We start from the raw sequence: 19,037 nt of genomic DNA on the forward strand, positions 1-19,037 counted from the left end.
AAGAATAGCAAGATAATGGGAAGAGCAGTAGCATTACCTGAGCAGATGGTGTCTCTTTGATCGGACATCGTCACCGGAACAATCCAGTGGCATACTCTTGAGATGCCGGTAGCGTATATGATGGTGGTGATTTCTAAAATGCACAGGTGTTGTCGCTTTTATAGTTTTCGAACACGCGGAAAAAAATTACTTAATAACGCGGAGTGCTCTAAAATGCGCCGTTAGCGTATATGATAAGCGGACTCGTTTATAGTTTTCTAGTTAATACACGCGGGAAAAAGAAAAATTAATTCATACAAAACATATTTTTTGTTGTAAATTTTTATTCTAGTACTTATTTATTAAAAATAAAAAGAGTTTCTTGCATTGATAATGTGAAATTCCTTATCATCATGAACTTGTACAATTTTCATAGTTTGATTCAGAATATGAAATTTATGATTTTAAATTTCATTCCTAAGTTTATAAATTAATATTTTATACATATTAAATAGATTTCTTAAATAAATATAGATTTAATCCAAAAAATATGGATCCAACTATTTCAGAGACTTTATTTATTTGTAAAAGTATAAGATTATTGAAACTGCAATGAAAAAATCAATTTTCAAGATGAAACTCAATCTTAAGTTTTAGTTCTTCAGAATTTCAACTTAAAATTATACATTATACAAAACGTCAAGTAAGATATAAGAAGCATAATAGCCACAATATGTAATTCCCGAGAAAAAACTTCTAATTGGATCACGAACAAAAATTTCTCTACCCTAGTCAAGATTATCAAGTGAACAAACACGTGCAATTTCTATTCATTAATTTGCCTTTGGTCAAAAAACAATAATTTATAACACTATACTCACACAAGTTGCAATAAATTCATCTTGCAATGGAAAAATACAAATGAAGAGCTACCAAAGCTAATCAAGAACCCGACTTTCATAATGCAGATGCAACTGAAGAGTTGTTGCCTATCAATGCATTAAGGGAAAACCATTCCAATATACCTCATCCTTGCAAATTCCTGGAACATGTATAAAAACTCAATTTTATTTTAGAAAAAAAATATGCAAAATCTCTTGAGTGAAAAAACTATAGCAAAATGGTGTTCAAATCCTTAACAACTGCCTCTAATAGGGCCCGTTCCATCTCTCTGCCTATCATATCGACAGCATAGACAATTCGATGATGGGAGTGGCCCCCTTCTCGAGCTAGATGCAGATTGCCATCCTCCACATGATCGAACGAACGAAACACCCAGTTCTCTAATTTTCTCAGGTCCTTCTGTACACACAACCTGAAGAACGGAGATGCACTTTAAAAGAACGAAGATTTTAGAAGAGTAAACTAAAAACGCTATTTTGGAGTAATAAATCAGTCATCTTGTAAGTTTCATTTAGGACATTGGTTGCATACAACTATATGGACCAAGTTTTTCCCAAGTGAGAAGAAGATATCAGTTGTGATGTCCCACCAATCAAGCACAACATAAAACTTCCTTAAAGTCAATATATACTTAACGAGATAAACAAAGATAGCATAGATCAAACCAATTGGTGACCCTTAAAAAAGTGGTGCTGATTTAGGGAGTGCTAATCATACCTTTATGTATTCTCATTTAAAAAAAAACATAGCACTATGGTACAAACTAAATGAAATCTCACTATCAAACTGAAAGAGAAAACAGGTTTATTTCCAGTTTTATTCTTATTTCTTCCTTCTTGCATGTCACTTTCACGCTCTTCTCCAAATGTTCAAATACATAAGTAAACGATCTGAGCCGTGAAGAATAGGGGTTCCACTTCTCTTCAACTTTCTTCAGTTTCAACTTTTAAGCACTTACATCAGAAGTTAGGAATAGGCATAGAGCCTTTCTTGTAGTATTGTTTTCTGGCACTTCAGCTTCACATTGAAAACAAGCCTAACTGCCCCCATTGCTCTTACACTTCTCCAATTTTCGGGAGTTCTACATCCTGCAGCAAAAGCCGTCTAAACAGAAAGTTCCTGTGGCTTCAACCTGAAAGATGGATCGAGAATTTCCTATTCATCCAACCAAGTAGTCTGGGGAAAAAATTGGAAAAGAAATAGTTCCCAAAGAGAAAAAGCTGAAAAACTGGCAACTACTTTACGGAACTTACGAGACTATAATATTCTGTGGACGTACTCTAATAACAATTGAATGGAAGCAAGTTAAAGATTAAAGAACACATGCACTTGCAATGTTCACCGGGCTGTCTTACAAATCAATATAGTTCATACAAATAGAATTTGGAACTTACATTCCTCTCATGCATCGCCAATTCGCCACCAGCATCACACCTTTTTGCAGAAAACTCTCCCTACATAAATTTACTTATCATAAAAATTTGAGTTATGGTTTCAAGCTAAATACATTTCAAGAAATAAGCTACTAAAAGGAGGAATCTGTAAACTACAACATTGAAAAGAAGAATTAAAAAGGGGGAGTGGGATTAATAAAAAAAAATCATTTTATGCTCCTCAATTCTCACTAACTCTCCAGCTCCGCCTATTTTAACGTCCTTAGAGGGAAGGGACGAATCGATCAAAAGAAGAAATAGAAAGAATTATAAGTATTACTCCGGTTTATCTATTCTCTTTTTAAGTACAGTATCCTCATTGCACATGTTAAGTACAGTACTGCAAGCTTTGAGGAGCCCCGTCGAATTAGTACACTTGTACTATTATTAGTTTATTATATAACACTAAGTGCATCTAGTATAATCACTCTCAAATTTATTATTAGTTAAATTAGTGTACCTTAAAAAGTAAATCCCTTGCTACTTAATGGAGAAGCTTCGCGTCGGAAACATTGAGAACTTGACCACCAATATATCTTTTTTCCAAGATGAACCTTGCACCGTACCAGATAGCCATCGCATAGCTGGAGTACATAATAGCAAAATGTGACCCAAGACCTAATCCACTTGCCAGCCCTTCATTTGAACCTGAATGGTAATCTTTAATTAGGGACTCGTTATAGCTGGCCACAACTTGCTTCTCCCCTGTAAAAGATGCAGCCTGAGAAGGAAACAAGATACATCTCATCTACTGGTGGTTATTTTCTGAAAAGAAAGTGAAACAAAGATTGTTTTACTCCCAATATAAATTTCATCAGAGCATGGGCATCACAATAATTTAAACTTATGACATACCATTTTAAAGGAGCCAATTGTCTGTTCAACCACCGTTGCTGCTTTGGCATAAGCATCTTATCCACGGGACTCCATCCTAGATAGGATGAGGGACATCACTCCAGCAAAGATGACAAGTAGAGGAATGATGGATAACATAACAAGTGTGAGAAGCCAGCCTTTAGTAAATGCAATGACAAAGCCCGCAAAGAACGTTGATATCAGCTGTACAAATTTCCCTACCTGCCGCCGCAGTTAAGGAAATAATATCAAGTATAGAAAGAGCAATCATATCCTCACAAAGGATCTTTTATGTACAAAGCAAATTCCTATGTAGTGGTTTCACAAAGAAGGGCTTAGTAGAGTTGCTTTTCAGCATGACTACCTACTCGCCCATTGCGTCTTGTTTAAGAACAGCGTCACCAGACATGCGCCCCACCACCTCTCCCATATTGGTTTCCTTATCACAGAAAGCTAAATCTTGCTGCAAAATAGTTTTCAGATAGACTCCTTATTCGAGAAGGCTGTCTTTCACCAGAGATCATCCAACAAGGGACCTCTGAACAGCACTCATATTAATTTAACTTCTAGTAGGCCACATCATTGCTAATCTGGATCTCCATATTAATGAAAAGAGAACCTACCTCGAAGATGTTGCACATCAGTTATTTGGGTGGTAGAATATTAGATAGACCAACTTCTAAGAATGTAACTCCTGTAATGCAAAAAAATAGATAAGAACAATCACGGGGGCATTCCTATAATAATATGAATATATAGAAGAATACATGACAAAAAATATTCAAATCTGTGTATAGTTTACAGAAACTATGATACTCAGCTATAACACTTCCATTAATTGCTCGCCGTCAGAACTCTATTTCTCAATCTAACCAATTGCTGCAAAACCTGGATCAGATTTAAGAATGCCACATGTGTCCAAAAGAGAAATATCTTGTGACTACAGACTTTTTTCTAATCCAAGAATACCTTGTGGATCAAATCCTAAAAGTAGTCATTAATATGAGATACAAAAGCACCACCAATTTACCACTGAAAACTTGTAAAAAGATGATATTAGTGAAGTAAATCAACCAAGCAGATTGCAAGTAAAGGAATGAGAAATGGAAGTAATTTAGAGAAAGTGAGCAAAACATTGTTTGGAAGTTTGAGCAACATAGCCACCGTCTGTAAAAAAAATAACAAAGAACATAGCCACTGCACAATTGGTTGCATATGAAAATTAACAGGTATTCATGAAATTCAGAAAAGATAAGGAACTGAACTTGCTAGAAATCTGGAATCACGAAGCTCACTGGAATTACCTTTGTTTTTTCAGCCGTTCATGTGTTTCAGAATAGATTTTGCCACATCTTGAATTTTGGGAAGTTTTCTGCTTGATTTCTGAAGTGCACGTCGGTGTTTTATTGCTGATTTGGTCATGGATTTGATTTCACATTAATTAGCTGATTGGAAATACCTGTGGGTGGAACCTGATTCAGCTCCCATAAGTTGTTGATTTTTAGACAACAGTTTACCAATACATTGATACCTTAAAATGAAGTTTATTTTTAACATTCCATCTCAAAAGTTGTTTATTAGAGAGTCTCCAACTATTCTTTCACACAATATTGCATATACAACAAAACAGAAGAACCGACAACAAATAGAAAGATGTATATGACACATCAGTTTATAAGTAATTGAGATTTCATAGAGTTGGGGAGGGGAAGTTTGAAAATACAGCAAGTCTGAAATTTTTTGAGTTCAAATTACTCATTCAAATCCTAAGGCTATATACAGTGTCCTTTTTGATATCTCACTCTTTTAGCTAGAAAACAGGAACAAGGAATGGGGATCAGTAAGATTGAGAATATGATATTCTCAACATGTACATGGAATTTTTGGAGGATATTTGAGCCAAATTTGGCATTTAGGTCACTTGGTCACTCTGTCAGATTTCACAAAAGACTATCTTATATCCATTTAGCATTTTTTGGGTAAAAGGCACTTACATATGTTTACACTGGCAGAATTTTGATTTGCCATAGGTGAATTAGCACACCTAATGTACAACCACGTCCTTTCCTCTTCAGATTCAAGTTGTGAGGCAGTTGGTACATGCCAGTATCCTTTTTCTGACTCCTGAAGACATAAGGAACACAATTACATTTAAAGGTTTTGTTAAATGATAACACGTACAACATGGTTTTTATATGTGCTCAATCTCGAGTACATATTTTTTATTGGAAGACAGATAAGAAGGGCTCATCTATATTTGTATTTTGGTTTCATGAGCATATTACTTATAGCAGAGCAGATTGATTAGAAGGTACTACTGACCTGAATTACAATAGAACATGGAGGCGGCGTGTGAAACACTGGACCTGTTTCAGCGAAACTGAAATGCAACTTCCGTCAATGTCTCCATAAGCTGGGCTAAAAGTACCTAAGAACCAAAATATATTTCATCTCTCTCCCCCCCCCCCCAAAGCTACCCCTTTTCTTTTGGGGAGGCGGTACGGGTAAAGAAAGTATTTTATTGCAAATGAAGCACCAGGAAAGAGATGTACATGAACATCTTACAATAAAAGCAAAACCAAAATGTAAGCATCAATATTTTGTGTCGTGTACAGCCATACAAGTTTTCCCAATACAAGTAAAACCACAAAACAATACACAAAAGAACATCTGCGGAAAAAAAACAACTAATGAACACAAACCGTCAAACAGCTTATCATTTGAGTAATGAATGAAATCCTATAGACTACAACAATCAGTCCAAGTTATGAACATCATAGTTGTCAGGCAAAAGAAATAATGTACAGCAACATCAATACAATAGAAAAGTTGGTGCGAGTCCAACATTTTGCAAAAAGATCACCATATTTTTCTCCAATCACCACCAGTCCATCTCGTGAAACACCACATCCTTCAAAAGAAAGTACAACTTCAGATGATGAATTAAATAATAAATTGAGCAGAACTTTCTGCACATCAAAATGTATTAGATCAATGTCAAAGAAACTAAAACTTACCATTGTCATCCACCTTTACATAGCAGGTCCCAATGCCTATATAGCAATAGATACCTGGTGGAAAGTGGGTTAAGTTCAAACTAGGAGTACACTACTTATAAGAATTCCAAGATAATCTGATTTAGGGTTCAACGAGTTCCAAGAATTCCAAGATAATCTGATTTAGGGTTCAACGAGTTCTCAAATTTTCCTTCTTTCCTTTTTAATGGGTGGGAAGAACAGTAGCATTACTTGAGCAGATTGATCGGTGGGAAAATTGAGAATACCAATGTTTGTAATTACTGAGATATTGCAGTTATTACTGACATTTATGGAGAAGAATACACAGCTCAATGTGCACAGCTACTTTCACAAAGAGCAGATTTAGCTTTTCAACCAATTCCAAAACCGCCTAGCTGCTCTAGAAAAGTAAATTTGATCTCTCCTTACATTAAATTGACAGTATTAAGTGCATCATCTATATATGTCAATCCTCACCTGGACCACAGGAAAGAAAGAAAGCTGTACTTAATCCAATTGGCAGAGAAATCATGGGAATAACATATTCAAAGAGTGTCTGTAGATCATTCCCGTGCAATAGCTTAAGTGGTCTTTCTTCAGAGTCTACTTGGATAGAGCCAAAGAATTCGTTTAATCAACTTAATTAGAGGAAGATGTGTACATATAAGGGTAGCACTAACATATTTGAAGAAGCAGAATCTGAATCCACATAAGATGAATAACTACCGTGACAACAGGTTGTCAAATTTTTAATTAAGTTACTTGGACTTCGAAAGATTGCACCAAGCTTTAAAACTTTTATTGTTAGAAGTCTAAGGATAGTTTTTTTCAAAGGGCAGTTTAATAAGAAGAATACTAGTATTCCAGAGTAATATGAATGCACACTATCTATCTGTCCACCTTCATTTATGATTGTCTACTTTTCTTTTTAGTTCGTTTAAACAAGAATGTTTCTATCCTGTTTTGGAAACTCTATAATTCCAACTTTCACATGACACAATTAAGACCAAAAGATTAAAAGACATTTCAGTATATGCTATATATCTTTCGTCCAAGACCACAAAATTTCAAAAGTATTCCTTACTTTCCTAAACTCCGCAGCAAGTCAAAACCAGAAAAACAAATTGAAAAGGAGAGAGTATAATACCAAGAACTCTTCGCGATAATAAACATGGGAAATTGCTGAAAGTAAAAGGTGTTCTCAATTTATTGAAACAGATCTTCATGTTTGTTCTCAAGTATATATCATGGATATGGAGAAGGATAAATAAAACCACATAAACTATATATCAACTAACTAGAACCAACCCATGAGACCCACAAAGAAGCATAAACATAGAACCAAAAAAGAAAAAGAAGAGAGGAACATGCCCAGATTCGGTTATCAAGAATGCACAGAAGTGGGGAAATTAAAAAGTATGTTGTTAATATATGAGAACAGTAAAGGATACCCTCATCACCTAACTGGTAGTCCTCAAACCTCAACTCTTCCTGGCTTTTATCTTGATAAGTCTGCATTCCACAAATGGATTGAATGTTTGCACCACCGGGTCTGGTGCTACCTAACTCTGGAGTTGCAATGTATGATGCTATTCTACTTTCCTTTCCGATTAATACCAAATGCAGACTTTCCAAAACCAGAGCTCTTGAGCAAAGGTGTTGTACTTTCGTTTCCAGGTTTGCAAATTTGATCTTAGATTAAACACTTAGGATATCCAACAATATAAAATAAGAACAAATAGTACTTGGTACTAATATTTAACAAAAAGCAACATAGACTTCAGATCAATGTAGAGCATATAGTAATGCACACTGAACATTATATAATCTTATATCATCTGCTCCAAAACGTGAGAAAACGGACACTAAAGTAAACCTTTGCTCCCTGACCTGGATACTGCTGGTTGGCCAAAGGAATAGGAATCAAATCTTGGGGTGCCAAAGTGTGAATTGTTTGGAACACCAAATGCAGTCTTGGATATCCAAGAATGGAGGAGTCTGAGACATTGATATCCCTGGACCACATGAGAGGTTCATTGGCCACACTATTAACGCCATTTTCTTTCCAAATTACATGGCATGTGCCCGTGCTTAGCATGGGCCCAACACTGCAACTTACATATATACAATTATACAAAACTAACTTTCACGATAGCCACGAAGCAAAAGGAAATTGAATTAATTTAATCCAATGATATCCAATTCAACTATAAAGGTGAAAAGTATTCTGCAACTCTACCTTATTTAAGTCGCCCAAAAAAAGAATTCATTGAAGAGCCTCACCGGTCACTGCCGTTTGTGAGAAGAAGGGATAATATCTTGGAGGGAAAGGATGGGAGGAATATGTAGCTAAGCACTAGTTGTTAATTTTTGACATCATCTGCATTGACAAGGTAATCGTGAAGTTAGGAATAGGCATAGAGCCTTTCTTGTAGTATTGCTTTCTGGCACTTCAGCTTCAAATTGAAAACAAGCCTAACAGCCCCCATTCCTCTTAAGCTTTTCCAATTTTGGGGAGTTCTACATCCTGCAGCAAAAGCCGTTTAACAGAAAGTTCCTTTGGCTTCAACCTGAAAGATAGATCGAGAACTTTCCTATTCATCCAACCAAGTAGTCTGGGGGAAAAATGGAAAAGAAAAGGGCTTGTTTCCAAAGAGAAAAAGCTGAAAAACTGGGAACTGCTATACAGAACTTAAGAGACTATAATATTCTGTGGACTTACTCTAATAACAATTGAATGGAAGCAAGTTAAAGATAAAAGAACACATGCACTTGAAATGTTCACCGGGCTGTCTTTGAAATCAATGTAGTTCATAAAAATAGAATTTGGAACTTACATTCCTCTCATGCATCGCCAATTCGCCACCAGCATCACACCTCTTTTGCAGAAAACTCCCCCAACAAAAATTTACTCATCATAAAAACTTTTGGTTTCAAGCTAAATACATTTCAAGAATAAACTACCAAAAGGAGGAATCTGTAACTACAACATTGAAAAGAAGAATTAAAAAAGGGGAGTGGGATTAATCTAAAAAAAATCATTTTATGCTCCTCAATTCTCACTAACTCTCCCGCTCCGCCTATTTTAACGTCCTTAGAAGGAAGGGATGATCGACCAAAAGGAGAAACAGAAAGAATTATAAGTATTACCCTGGTTCATCTATTCCCTTTTTAAGTACAGTATCCCCATTGCACATGTTAAGTACAGGTACTGCAAGCTTTGAGAAGCCCCGTCGAATTAGTACACTAATACTATTATTAGTTTATTATAAAAACACCAAGTGCATCTAGTATAATCACTCTCAAACTTATGCATAGTTAAATTAGTGTACCTTAAAAAGTAAATTGCTTGCTACTTAATGGAGAAGCTTCGTGTCAGAAACATAGAGAACTTGACCACCAATATATCTAATAGATTATGATTTTTCTATCTAAGACCTTTTCTCAAACACCTGGTGAACGTCAGATATCTTTAAACAGGAAAACCACACAAGAAGGTACTTCTTGGCGATACTAAAACATGGGAAATTAGTGAAAGTAAAAAGTGTTGGCAATATATAGAAACAGATTAGGAGGAGAAATTAAGCCACATAAACAATATATCGACTAACTACAACCAATATGCAAGACCCACAAAGAAAGCATAAACACGGGACCAAGAAAAAAAGAAACATACCCAGATTCAGTAATCAAGAATATGCAACAATGCAAGAAAGTTGAGAAATTAAACAGTGTGTTTGTCGAAAAAATTCTTGTTGTCAAGAATCATGGATATGCTAGAACCAACATGCAAGATTCCATAGAAGAAGAAGGAGAAGAGAGGAACATGCCCAGATTCAGTTATTTACAATTGTCAAGAATCATGGATATATGCAAGATTCCAGACCACCATATACTTACATTGAGAAACACAGGACAATATTAATGAATATTTACTTACTTGGAGCAGGAAAATATCGACATGTTTTGAGACAGAGAAAGCGAAGAAGAAGAGCGGCAATAAATGGCATTGTATTGGAATGTTGGTATATAAATAGGGCCGGACTTGTAGCTTACCGTTTAAGCTAATTGCCTTTCAGAATTATGTCTTTTAATTTATTTTTTCATTTTATTTAATACAGAAAATATATTATATTTAAAAATTATACCTTAATTATAGAATAATATTTACAAATGTACCTAGCTAAATTAAAGAATTACTAATAGAAAAATCAAAAGTAAATTAATTAAAGACTAAATAATTTAACATTAAAGAATGCATTTTTTTTCCTTATACTATTTTTAGAACATTAATCAAGCACAAATTATTTATTTAATATTAACAAAAGTACATTTGAAATTAGCTTACCAAATAAAAACTTAGTTTGAGGGGGAAAAAAAACTATTAACATATCTGGTCAAGTTTCTAAATTTTTCTTAGCTTCAAAATTTTTTTGTTAGAGAAATACTTTAAAGAGTAGAGTAATTTGTATTTAACTACTCAATACGAAAACTATTTTTAATTAAAAGTAGAACATTACTTTGCATTTAACCAAAATTAGTAATGAAGTGTTTCTGAACAAAAAAAACTACTACTACTTTTTAAAGCTACTTACAACTTACAAGCAGCATAAGTTATTCAAGGGATATAAAAAAAAGTAGGAGATTTTAATTTTTAACTATATACTAGTAGAATTATTTTAAGAGTAGACAATGAAGCTCATAGTCAGATTCCCAAAAGATAAACAAAAAGGGGCAATATCAAAACAAAGATTGAACGTCCACCACATGTAACACCATGGTGGTTGTCTCCTCTCTCCACTCTTCCTCCATCTACTACAACCCAATTTCTCCCTCTCTTCTTTACTTTCGACGTTTCTATACATTTCCCTCTACAAGGAATAATCATAAAGCAGCTTCCAACTCCAATGGCGGTGCCGTCTTGCTCGTCAAAGCTTATATGGATGAAACGACAAATCCAATTTCCAGTTTCGCTAATAAGGTCATCGGCTCACTCCCTGTTTTTGGTCTCATAGCCAGAATTGTTAATGAGGAAGGTGGTGTTGGTGGCGATTTTATTGATTTTGCTGAGTTCAGGAGGCGGGTCGGTAACAAGTGCTCCATTAATGATTCAAGAGCTTTTTATGAATTTCGAGATCGACGTGGCAAGGTAATTTTTACTTGCAATCAAGTGGCGTGGCTTGGTTTATCTATCAATTTAGTAGCATTTCTTGTTGCTACTTATGTCACTTTTGGTAATGAATGTCTAGATTTCAATATTAAACCGATGAACTAATCTAATCTGATTTAGCAACTGAGTTGGAGGGGTTTAAAAAGTTGAATTTCATCGAGTTTAAATGTTCAGTTGGCAAAGTCGTGGCAAAGTCGTGACTAGAAGGGTCAATTGACAATACGAACCAAGTACAAGACCTCCAAGGCCGTTCCACCAAAATAAAATGAAACAATTGAAATCTTTTTAAAGTTATTAGCCTGTCTAAAAGTAGTGATCATGCATATATTAAAGGTCTCAAGTGAAAATTTAACCTTTACATTCTTTGCCTCATTGATAGACAGGGGATCCGCTGTATGTGCTACTGTGCTGTTGGTTAGCTGCAGTGGGAGCTGGTTTACTCAAATCTGAAGAAATATTGGAGGGGGTAGCAAGGCTTAGTTTAGCAAATGATATTGAGTTTGAAGAGCAAAACTTTATTGCAATGATGAATGAAGCAAGAGAGGTTAGTAAGATTTCATTTGCCAACTATTTTTAGATTCTTTTCACTAATAATAGTACATCACTTCAATGCTTATAACTAAAATAACAAAAAATTATAGTACCATACTTTCTCAGATACTGTTTTCGAAGCATACTCAACTTTTGCTTCTGCATCATTCTTTTGATGTGGGACTCAGGACTCTGCCTCTATGTAGTTCGAATCCTCCAAAAATGTTAGCAGATCTGTGTCAAATCCTCCAAAAATGTTAGCAGATCTGTGTCAAATCCTCCAAACTGCATATCTTTGAGTATTTCACACGCACAGCAGTTTTCTTGGACAATTCAAGAAGCATAGCTCTGCCTAACTCTTATTGAGAAGCTCATTTACAGTAGTATATCTAGTAACTTTATGTTTGCAGCAGCCTGTCAGCCCTCCTATTGCGGGCTTCGTCGGATTTAGCCTACGCTAGATCCACCAATCACAAAATGTGCGCGGTTTAATAGCATATCCCACTTGTATTTGAACTCTCGTTTATGGACCACTGTTATACCCAGTACAATTAAGACACAAATAAAGTATTAAAATAATGTAAGCCCAATTTTGCTAAGATTTTCCCTTACTTGTGCAGAAGCGAGCAAAGTTGGGAGCTCCTGCACCTACAATCCCCATGGAACTTCGAGCTGAGAAAGCTCTGGAAGCTATACATGTGTGTTGCTATGGAAGGGATCTGATTGAAGAAGAAGATGAAAAACTGCTAAGTACCATGCTTAATGCTGTCTTTCCCACAGTCGGGCAGCAAAAGGTAGAAATCATTGTCAAAGAGAAGGCAATGAGAGTGGCAGATGGAACTGAAGAAATCAAATATACAGAGCCCAAGCAATTATCAAAAGAAGCAGTTCAGCTGCAAATGAAAGACCTTGAATTTCTTAAGCAAAACAGTTTGAATCAGTGAGGCATGAAACTTGTTATCATCTCAAATGACAAATCTTCTTCACACAATGCTGTCAACTAATTTAACAGTGCATGTGTATGCTCCCTGCTCTCTCTCTCTTTTGTGATCAGTCTGCGTTTTCTACTTGCAATTGAAAGATACAGTAGCTCTAATTTGTATACAACTATACAAGAATTACCTATTACTACTTGCTATATACTAGAGTTAGCTGAACAACTGTTCAAACGATTACTCGTAAAAAGAATCAAAAGCTTGAACCTTTTTGTTTCTCTACATTTTGTTACTAGGACGGAGCTACTTCAGAGAAAAATACACCGTTGAATGTATCTGTAGTAATTTATGATTAATATTTTTATTAAAGACAAAAAAACTTACTATAAATAAATCACTCCAATATGCACCCAGGATAATTTTTGGATTAGGTCTTCTTGGGTGTCAAATGGCACATACATCACATTTATTCGTTTGTATGTGAAGAAAGAGGTCATTTATAAAAATCTGAAGTTTCAAACTAAGGAAGTCGGCTATTCTTCCCAATACATTAAAAGCAAAATATACCCATTTTCTTCCCAGGTTCTCCCTAGGGTCATAAGACAAGATTAACATAGCTACTGCAACAAATACTAGCAAAGAAGATAAGATAATTTGTTTACCATCAAATATCCAGGACAACACCAGTACAACTAGCATAGCAAGGAAGTTTCCCAAAGAAAGTCAATGGATGATCATACATTGACCTCCATCAGAGAAGGGGACATGTTTCCATCACAAAAGTTACATTACAGCCAACTGGAGAAAAACTCCATTACAGATGTTCTAAAAGAACATAGATAGCCAATTTTATCAGCTTATTGAAGACACAGCTTGCCAGTTTATTTGACACAGAAATCTAGACACAACCCTAAGGTACACTAATGATTTAGCGATACTGAGGTGCCAATTCCCCATCCTTGACAATGTAATTTTCAGCAGGGAAATCCTCACCCTTGAAGTACCTGTCCAGCATATCCTTTGTTCCAGCTGCATACCTCAACTGCAAAATTTCAAGTAACAAGCTTTTCTCAGTTTGCCTGCAATTATAATGTCGTGAAAGTAAAGAATAAGCAAAGCCTAAAAAATTGGAGAAAATAGAGTATTTACAAACCTGTGCATCAATGGTAGTCCCAGAAATGTGGGGAGTCATAGCTTGGTTTGGCATGTAGCGCCACGGATGGTCCTTGGGAGCTGGTTGTGGGTACCAAACATCCCCACTGTATCCTAAAATAACCAAAAGAAAGCACTCAATATAATTTTAGAAGTATTTCTTTCTTCCAAGGATATGGCAATTCAACAAGATATGGAACTACTTCCGAGTTTCGATGTCAGATTAGGTTACTTCCATTGAGCAACAAGAAAGACAGAATTGAGGGGGACAAAAATAATAAGCAAGAAATCATTGAAATTGAAGAAAAAATATAATGATGTGTTCAATTGATACTAAAGTTGAGGGCTCATCTCTGGATGATGCGTTCAGGTGATGTTAATATACCTGCAATATGACCACTGTTACAAGCATCAACAACTGCTTGAGTGTCCATAATTGCTCCTCGAGCATTGTTTACAATTAAAACACCCTTCTTCAACTTTGCAATTCTTTCCTTGTCAAACATCCCTCTGGATCACATAGTTAAAATTGTGAGGAATTTGACATATAGCGCATGGTAATAAACAATGACGTTAGTGACATGAGAAGACGGATATCATTATGAACAGATACAACTCCTACATCTCCAAGAACCTTAAATATACTGCATTGGCAATCATATTTTTCTGGCAACACAACTGAGCGAGAACATCTATCATCCCCTACTGACTTCTAAGTGATGACAAAGCTCCAAATAGAAAATTAAATGAAGATGGAAAAGAAAATATGATCTCTAAGAACATATTACTCGTAGCAATGGCTCACATAGAAATAATATCAAATATTTTTGCATCAAGCCAAAAGGTGAAAGATAACTTGGCCAAGCAATTTTTGCAACTTTAGCCGTGGCTTATATAGGTAAATCCATGAGAGGCCATCATTCAAAGAATCTTTTTGAGCTTAGCCAAAGTAATGTATACAATATATAGTGGGTGGCTCAAGAGAATTACTTGACTTGGGGAATAGAACAGGGGAATCTATATATACAACAATGCTTTTTACAATCTAGAGTGATAGCAAAAAAAATTACGATGATATTGAATAGTGAGTCCTAAAGTTTCCCTTTCCTTCACTTAATATCTTCATTCTCAATGAATATTCACTTTAGCTTGTTGTCCATCTCCTCATTAATTCATTGTTAAAATAATTTGTATATAAGAAGTTCTGTCGATAATTCTTGTTGTATAGGCTTATGACATGTAATTAGAGAAACAGAAACCTTACTTTGTTTTCTCTGTAAGAGGCGTATTTATGACCACTATATCACAATTTGAGAGCATCTTATCAAGATCTTCTTCAAACTTGGCTCCAATTTGATTCTCCAGCTCCGAATCCATCTTAAGACGATCATGGTAAAGTAGATTACAGTTAAATGGCTTCAATCGTTGGAGTAACAGTCTGCCAATACGTCCTGCACCAACAGTTCCAACAGTCTTGCCTTCCAAATCATAAGCTCTGTGTGCAATGGCAGCAACATTCCATTCCCCATTGATAACCTGATGATGTCCAGGCAGGAAATTTCGTACAAGAATTAAGATTCGCATCAGTTCATCTTCAGCAACTGAGACAGTATTGCTTCCAGTGACCTCTGCTACTGTCAATCCAGCAGCAGCAGCAGCTTTCAGATCAACATGATCTGATCCAATTCCAGCTGTCAGCAGAAGTTGTAAATTCTTTGCCTTCTTGATCCTTTCAGCCGTGACATAGGCAGGATGAAAAGGGGTCGAAATCAACACATGGAGATCAGGAATGTGTTTCTCAAGCTCTGCAGAGAGAAAGTCACGGAAAACAAAAAAAGCTGTTATAGATGGACACGCACAAAAACTTAAGCTCAGGAGAATTTCTTTGTATAGAGCATAATAAGGCATTCACCAGTAAAAAACTAAGACACAAAGTGGTTTGTGTATCAGACTAGGGCACCATTCTCAAGCAAGGATTTATACTATGCATGTCATCCATCAGAAAATCTTTACTACTAAAGCATCCATACGTGCACTTACTAAACAACTAAACAAACCTCTGCAACTTTGATAAATCCTTGTTTAAATCACAAAATTTAGCCATAGTCCTATCAAACTAGAACAGCTTTTTTTTGAAACAGCAAACTAGTACAACTTAACGCCTAAGGTATAGACTTTTTGCAAATGCACACCTGTATATCATGGGAAAATACACTCTTTTTTCCCTCCTGCAAGGAACTACATTGCAGTTTCCTAAATTTTAATCATAATTCATTTGCAGCAAAGGACCAACACTAACAAAGCAAATATTTTCTACTTCGCTTTGCTCATTATCTAAATAAATGTTCCTGATATGACTGTTAAATTCTCCTCACGTGAGCAATTTATTTAAAACTTAAGCGCATATATGCATGTTTTAAACAAACAAAAAACTCCTCCTTTTCAGCTGGATTCCTGCTTCAAAATTCAGTACAGCGAGACTTATGTTGGAATGTAGTTGTACAAGAATGAATGCATAGGCTTCAGTGGAGTAAAGGATAGAACATGTGAGAGTATAGATTAGCAATAACTAACCACAATCTGGTCCTTCTTTGTCAGGAGTGACAATGTACTGATGACCTTTAGATTCTAACCATTCACGTATCCCCAAGGCATTTTCTGCACAGCCCAAAAAGTTGGGGTTCATTTCAGCATATTCATTTGCTTTGTAGAAAACACCCACAATCTTTTTGCTGCCAGGGGAAGCCTGTCAAATAATGAAGAAAGAAAAGGTGAGTCGACTGATATAATTTTGTAGATGCACCAACTAGCAGTATTCACTATAGTTGCGTTGATTATTTTCTTCCAAGCTAACAATTACTAGGAAATTTCATGATTGCCATTTTCTCGAAATTTAGGGAGAATAAAAGCACTCTACTTTAATAAACAAACTAGAGGACAAATTGTCATTTTATTAAATAAGATATATCTTAGTGCATGTTTGGCTTAACTTATTTTAAGCAGCTTATAAGCTAAAAATAAATAAATTGAGGTAGCCCAACTTATTTTTGGAGACTTATAATCTATTTTCAACTTATAAATTATTTCAAAATAAACTAAGCTAAACAAACTCAATTATTTTTTAGAGATTATTTTAAGCACAAAATAACTTTAAATTGACCCGTCAAATATTAAAAAAAAGAAGCTGAAAACACATTATAAACAACTTACAAGTAAATCTAAATGGCTTTTATTCATTCCCCAGACAACTAAATATGAAAAGATTTTCCGAGTCGGACTAGTATAAACAAACTAATAATATAGCACGTGAAGATACAAAGCAGATGACACAAGTGCCTCGGGCATGCACCCTGCTATTATTGTCCTTGAGACCCGTGAAACGTTTCACTCTTCACCTACTACATATAAAAATACCAGAAATCGCTCGTGAAAATTCAAGTAAGCAAGTATCACTAATAAAGATCGGAAAATAACTGTTGTGGTCCTGCCGGGTTAGATTTTCTGTTAACAAATTAATTTTGTTAATGTAATACTTCTGCTCAATTTATGTGACATTCTTTCTATTTTAAACATATCATTTTACCCTTAATTAAAATTATTTAAACCAGTATTACTTACTACTTTAGATCAAAAGTTTCAAAATTATATGCTCAATCAAATAATTTCACATAGACTATATGCTCAATCAAATAATTTCACATAGAAAAGCTGTTAAAAAGGACGCAATAATGAAAACTGAAAAGCTAGTAGCCCTCTGACATCCAGCAGGAGAGTCATTTAATTTCGAGTGGAGAGTATAGCGGAAAAGCCAAAAAAAAAAAAAAAAACAGGCATCAAATTGGTAGAGCGTCGTCAATTTCTACCCAAATCAAAGATTAAATTAAAAAAATAAAAAGTTGTCTGTTTGTTTTCCCTTTCCGCTGTTCATTTCCCTTCCTTTCCTCTGTTCCGATCCCCATTCAATTGATTCTCGAAGGATTGGAGATGATTCGTGCCGATTTCAGAGAAGTCATTCAACAAGGGGCAAAAACTAGGTCATATAAAACAAAAGCAACAAACACTGTCAAAACTGATTGAGGAGAAATGGCTTAATTACCTGAAGTTCTCTGTTAAAAACTAAGGATGAAGGTGACGATGAAGACGAAGTAAAAGCACGAGCTGCTGTAGAAGCCACACGCCTCATAGCCATCGGGAATTTGTTGGATTTACAGTAAAGAGTTTTCTACTTACTAAAATCAGAGAGGAGATGACTCACTCGAGAGACGTATGGGGAAGGGCGAAAGTCCAGTACTCAGAAGCGACCTGCTTCAACTCCAATTAAATTTACGGAAAAGCATCAAATATACATCTTTATTATTGAAAATCTTTATTATATATATAACCAAGAATGAGAGGGTATATTTGAACCAAAAATATAATAGAAAAAATATATTTAATTTAAAAATATATTGAGCAGTATATTTAAATTATTTTTAAAAGTAAGATGTATATTTGATCTTTTTCCATTAAATTTATCTGAGTAAGTGCATTTACAAATTGAAACACGTGTACCTATAAATTGTAATCCTCACGCATGTGACCTTTTAACTCAAAATAATTGTTGTATTTTTAAAATATTTATTTTAAATATTTGTTATTTTAAAATTTTACAGTAAACATTGATCTTTTTCTTATTTTATATTTAATAGTAATTTTAAAAAAACTATAAATACATTAGTTATAATAAATAAATAAATATATTAAATATTTAATAAAGAAAAAAATATTATTTTCAAATATAAATAAAATAAAATAATTAAATATTTTTTCTAATAATTAATATTTTCTATAAAAACGTATATATAAAAAAATACCATGACTATTTCGAGGCAAAGGGAGTACAAAAGTCAACACGGATAATCATGATTCTACTATTTTAGTGTTTGACCTTCAATGAAAACTTGGTTAAAATATTAAATTTGAACCTCAAAATTAATTTGTATCCACATTTGCAAAAATTTCTTTAAAAACTAAAATTAGAACAATTGGATTCCTTATAATCCTAACACTATGCTGCTTACCT

General features: G+C 34.7%; 2 protein-coding genes and 1 long non-coding RNA gene across 11 annotated transcripts; 1 reads left to right on the top strand and 2 right to left on the bottom strand.

Annotated features, from left to right (window-relative positions):
- Nucleotides 1–777: 777 nt before the first annotated feature.
- Nucleotides 778–10,121, bottom strand: LOC129872845 (uncharacterized). Of its 9 annotated transcripts, XR_008762580.1 has the most exons (13): nt 8,427–10,121; nt 7,639–8,295; nt 6,188–6,241; nt 5,493–6,081; nt 5,165–5,294; nt 4,475–4,642; nt 3,794–3,864; nt 3,535–3,633; nt 3,171–3,388; nt 2,776–3,036; nt 2,277–2,336; nt 1,841–2,014; nt 778–1,294 (listed from the first exon to the last, which is right to left on the bottom strand). It is a non-coding gene; the product is annotated as an uncharacterized LOC129872845 (long non-coding RNA). The 9 variants fall into 9 exon arrangements; XR_008762584.1 differs by lacking the exon at nt 1,841–2,014; XR_008762577.1 differs by having other exon boundaries at nt 778–2,014.
- A 753-nt stretch (nt 10,122–10,874) lies between these two features.
- LOC129873178 (photosystem I assembly factor PSA3, chloroplastic) lies at nt 10,875–13,107 on the top strand. Its single transcript, XM_055948211.1, has 3 exons — nt 10,875–11,336; nt 11,737–11,901; nt 12,509–13,107. Exons 1-3 carry the CDS (start codon nt 10,965–10,967, stop codon nt 12,830–12,832), a joined length of 861 nt encoding a protein of 286 aa, XP_055804186.1. The 5' UTR covers nt 10,875–10,964; the 3' UTR covers nt 12,833–13,107.
- A 349-nt stretch (nt 13,108–13,456) lies between these two features.
- LOC129873177 (formate dehydrogenase, mitochondrial) lies at nt 13,457–18,322 on the bottom strand. Its single transcript, XM_055948210.1, has 6 exons — nt 18,072–18,322; nt 16,550–16,721; nt 15,240–15,780; nt 14,361–14,485; nt 13,977–14,089; nt 13,457–13,865 (listed from the first exon to the last, which is right to left on the bottom strand). The coding sequence occupies exons 1-6, from the start codon at nt 18,162–18,164 to the stop codon at nt 13,752–13,754; spliced, it is 1,158 nt and encodes a 385-aa protein (XP_055804185.1). The 5' UTR covers nt 18,165–18,322; the 3' UTR covers nt 13,457–13,751.
- Nucleotides 18,323–19,037: the final 715 nt, after the last annotated feature.

This window comes from Solanum dulcamara, chromosome 11 (genome assembly GCF_947179165.1).
Source record: "Solanum dulcamara chromosome 11, daSolDulc1.2, whole genome shotgun sequence".
NCBI classification, from domain to species: domain Eukaryota; kingdom Viridiplantae; phylum Streptophyta; class Magnoliopsida; order Solanales; family Solanaceae; genus Solanum; species Solanum dulcamara.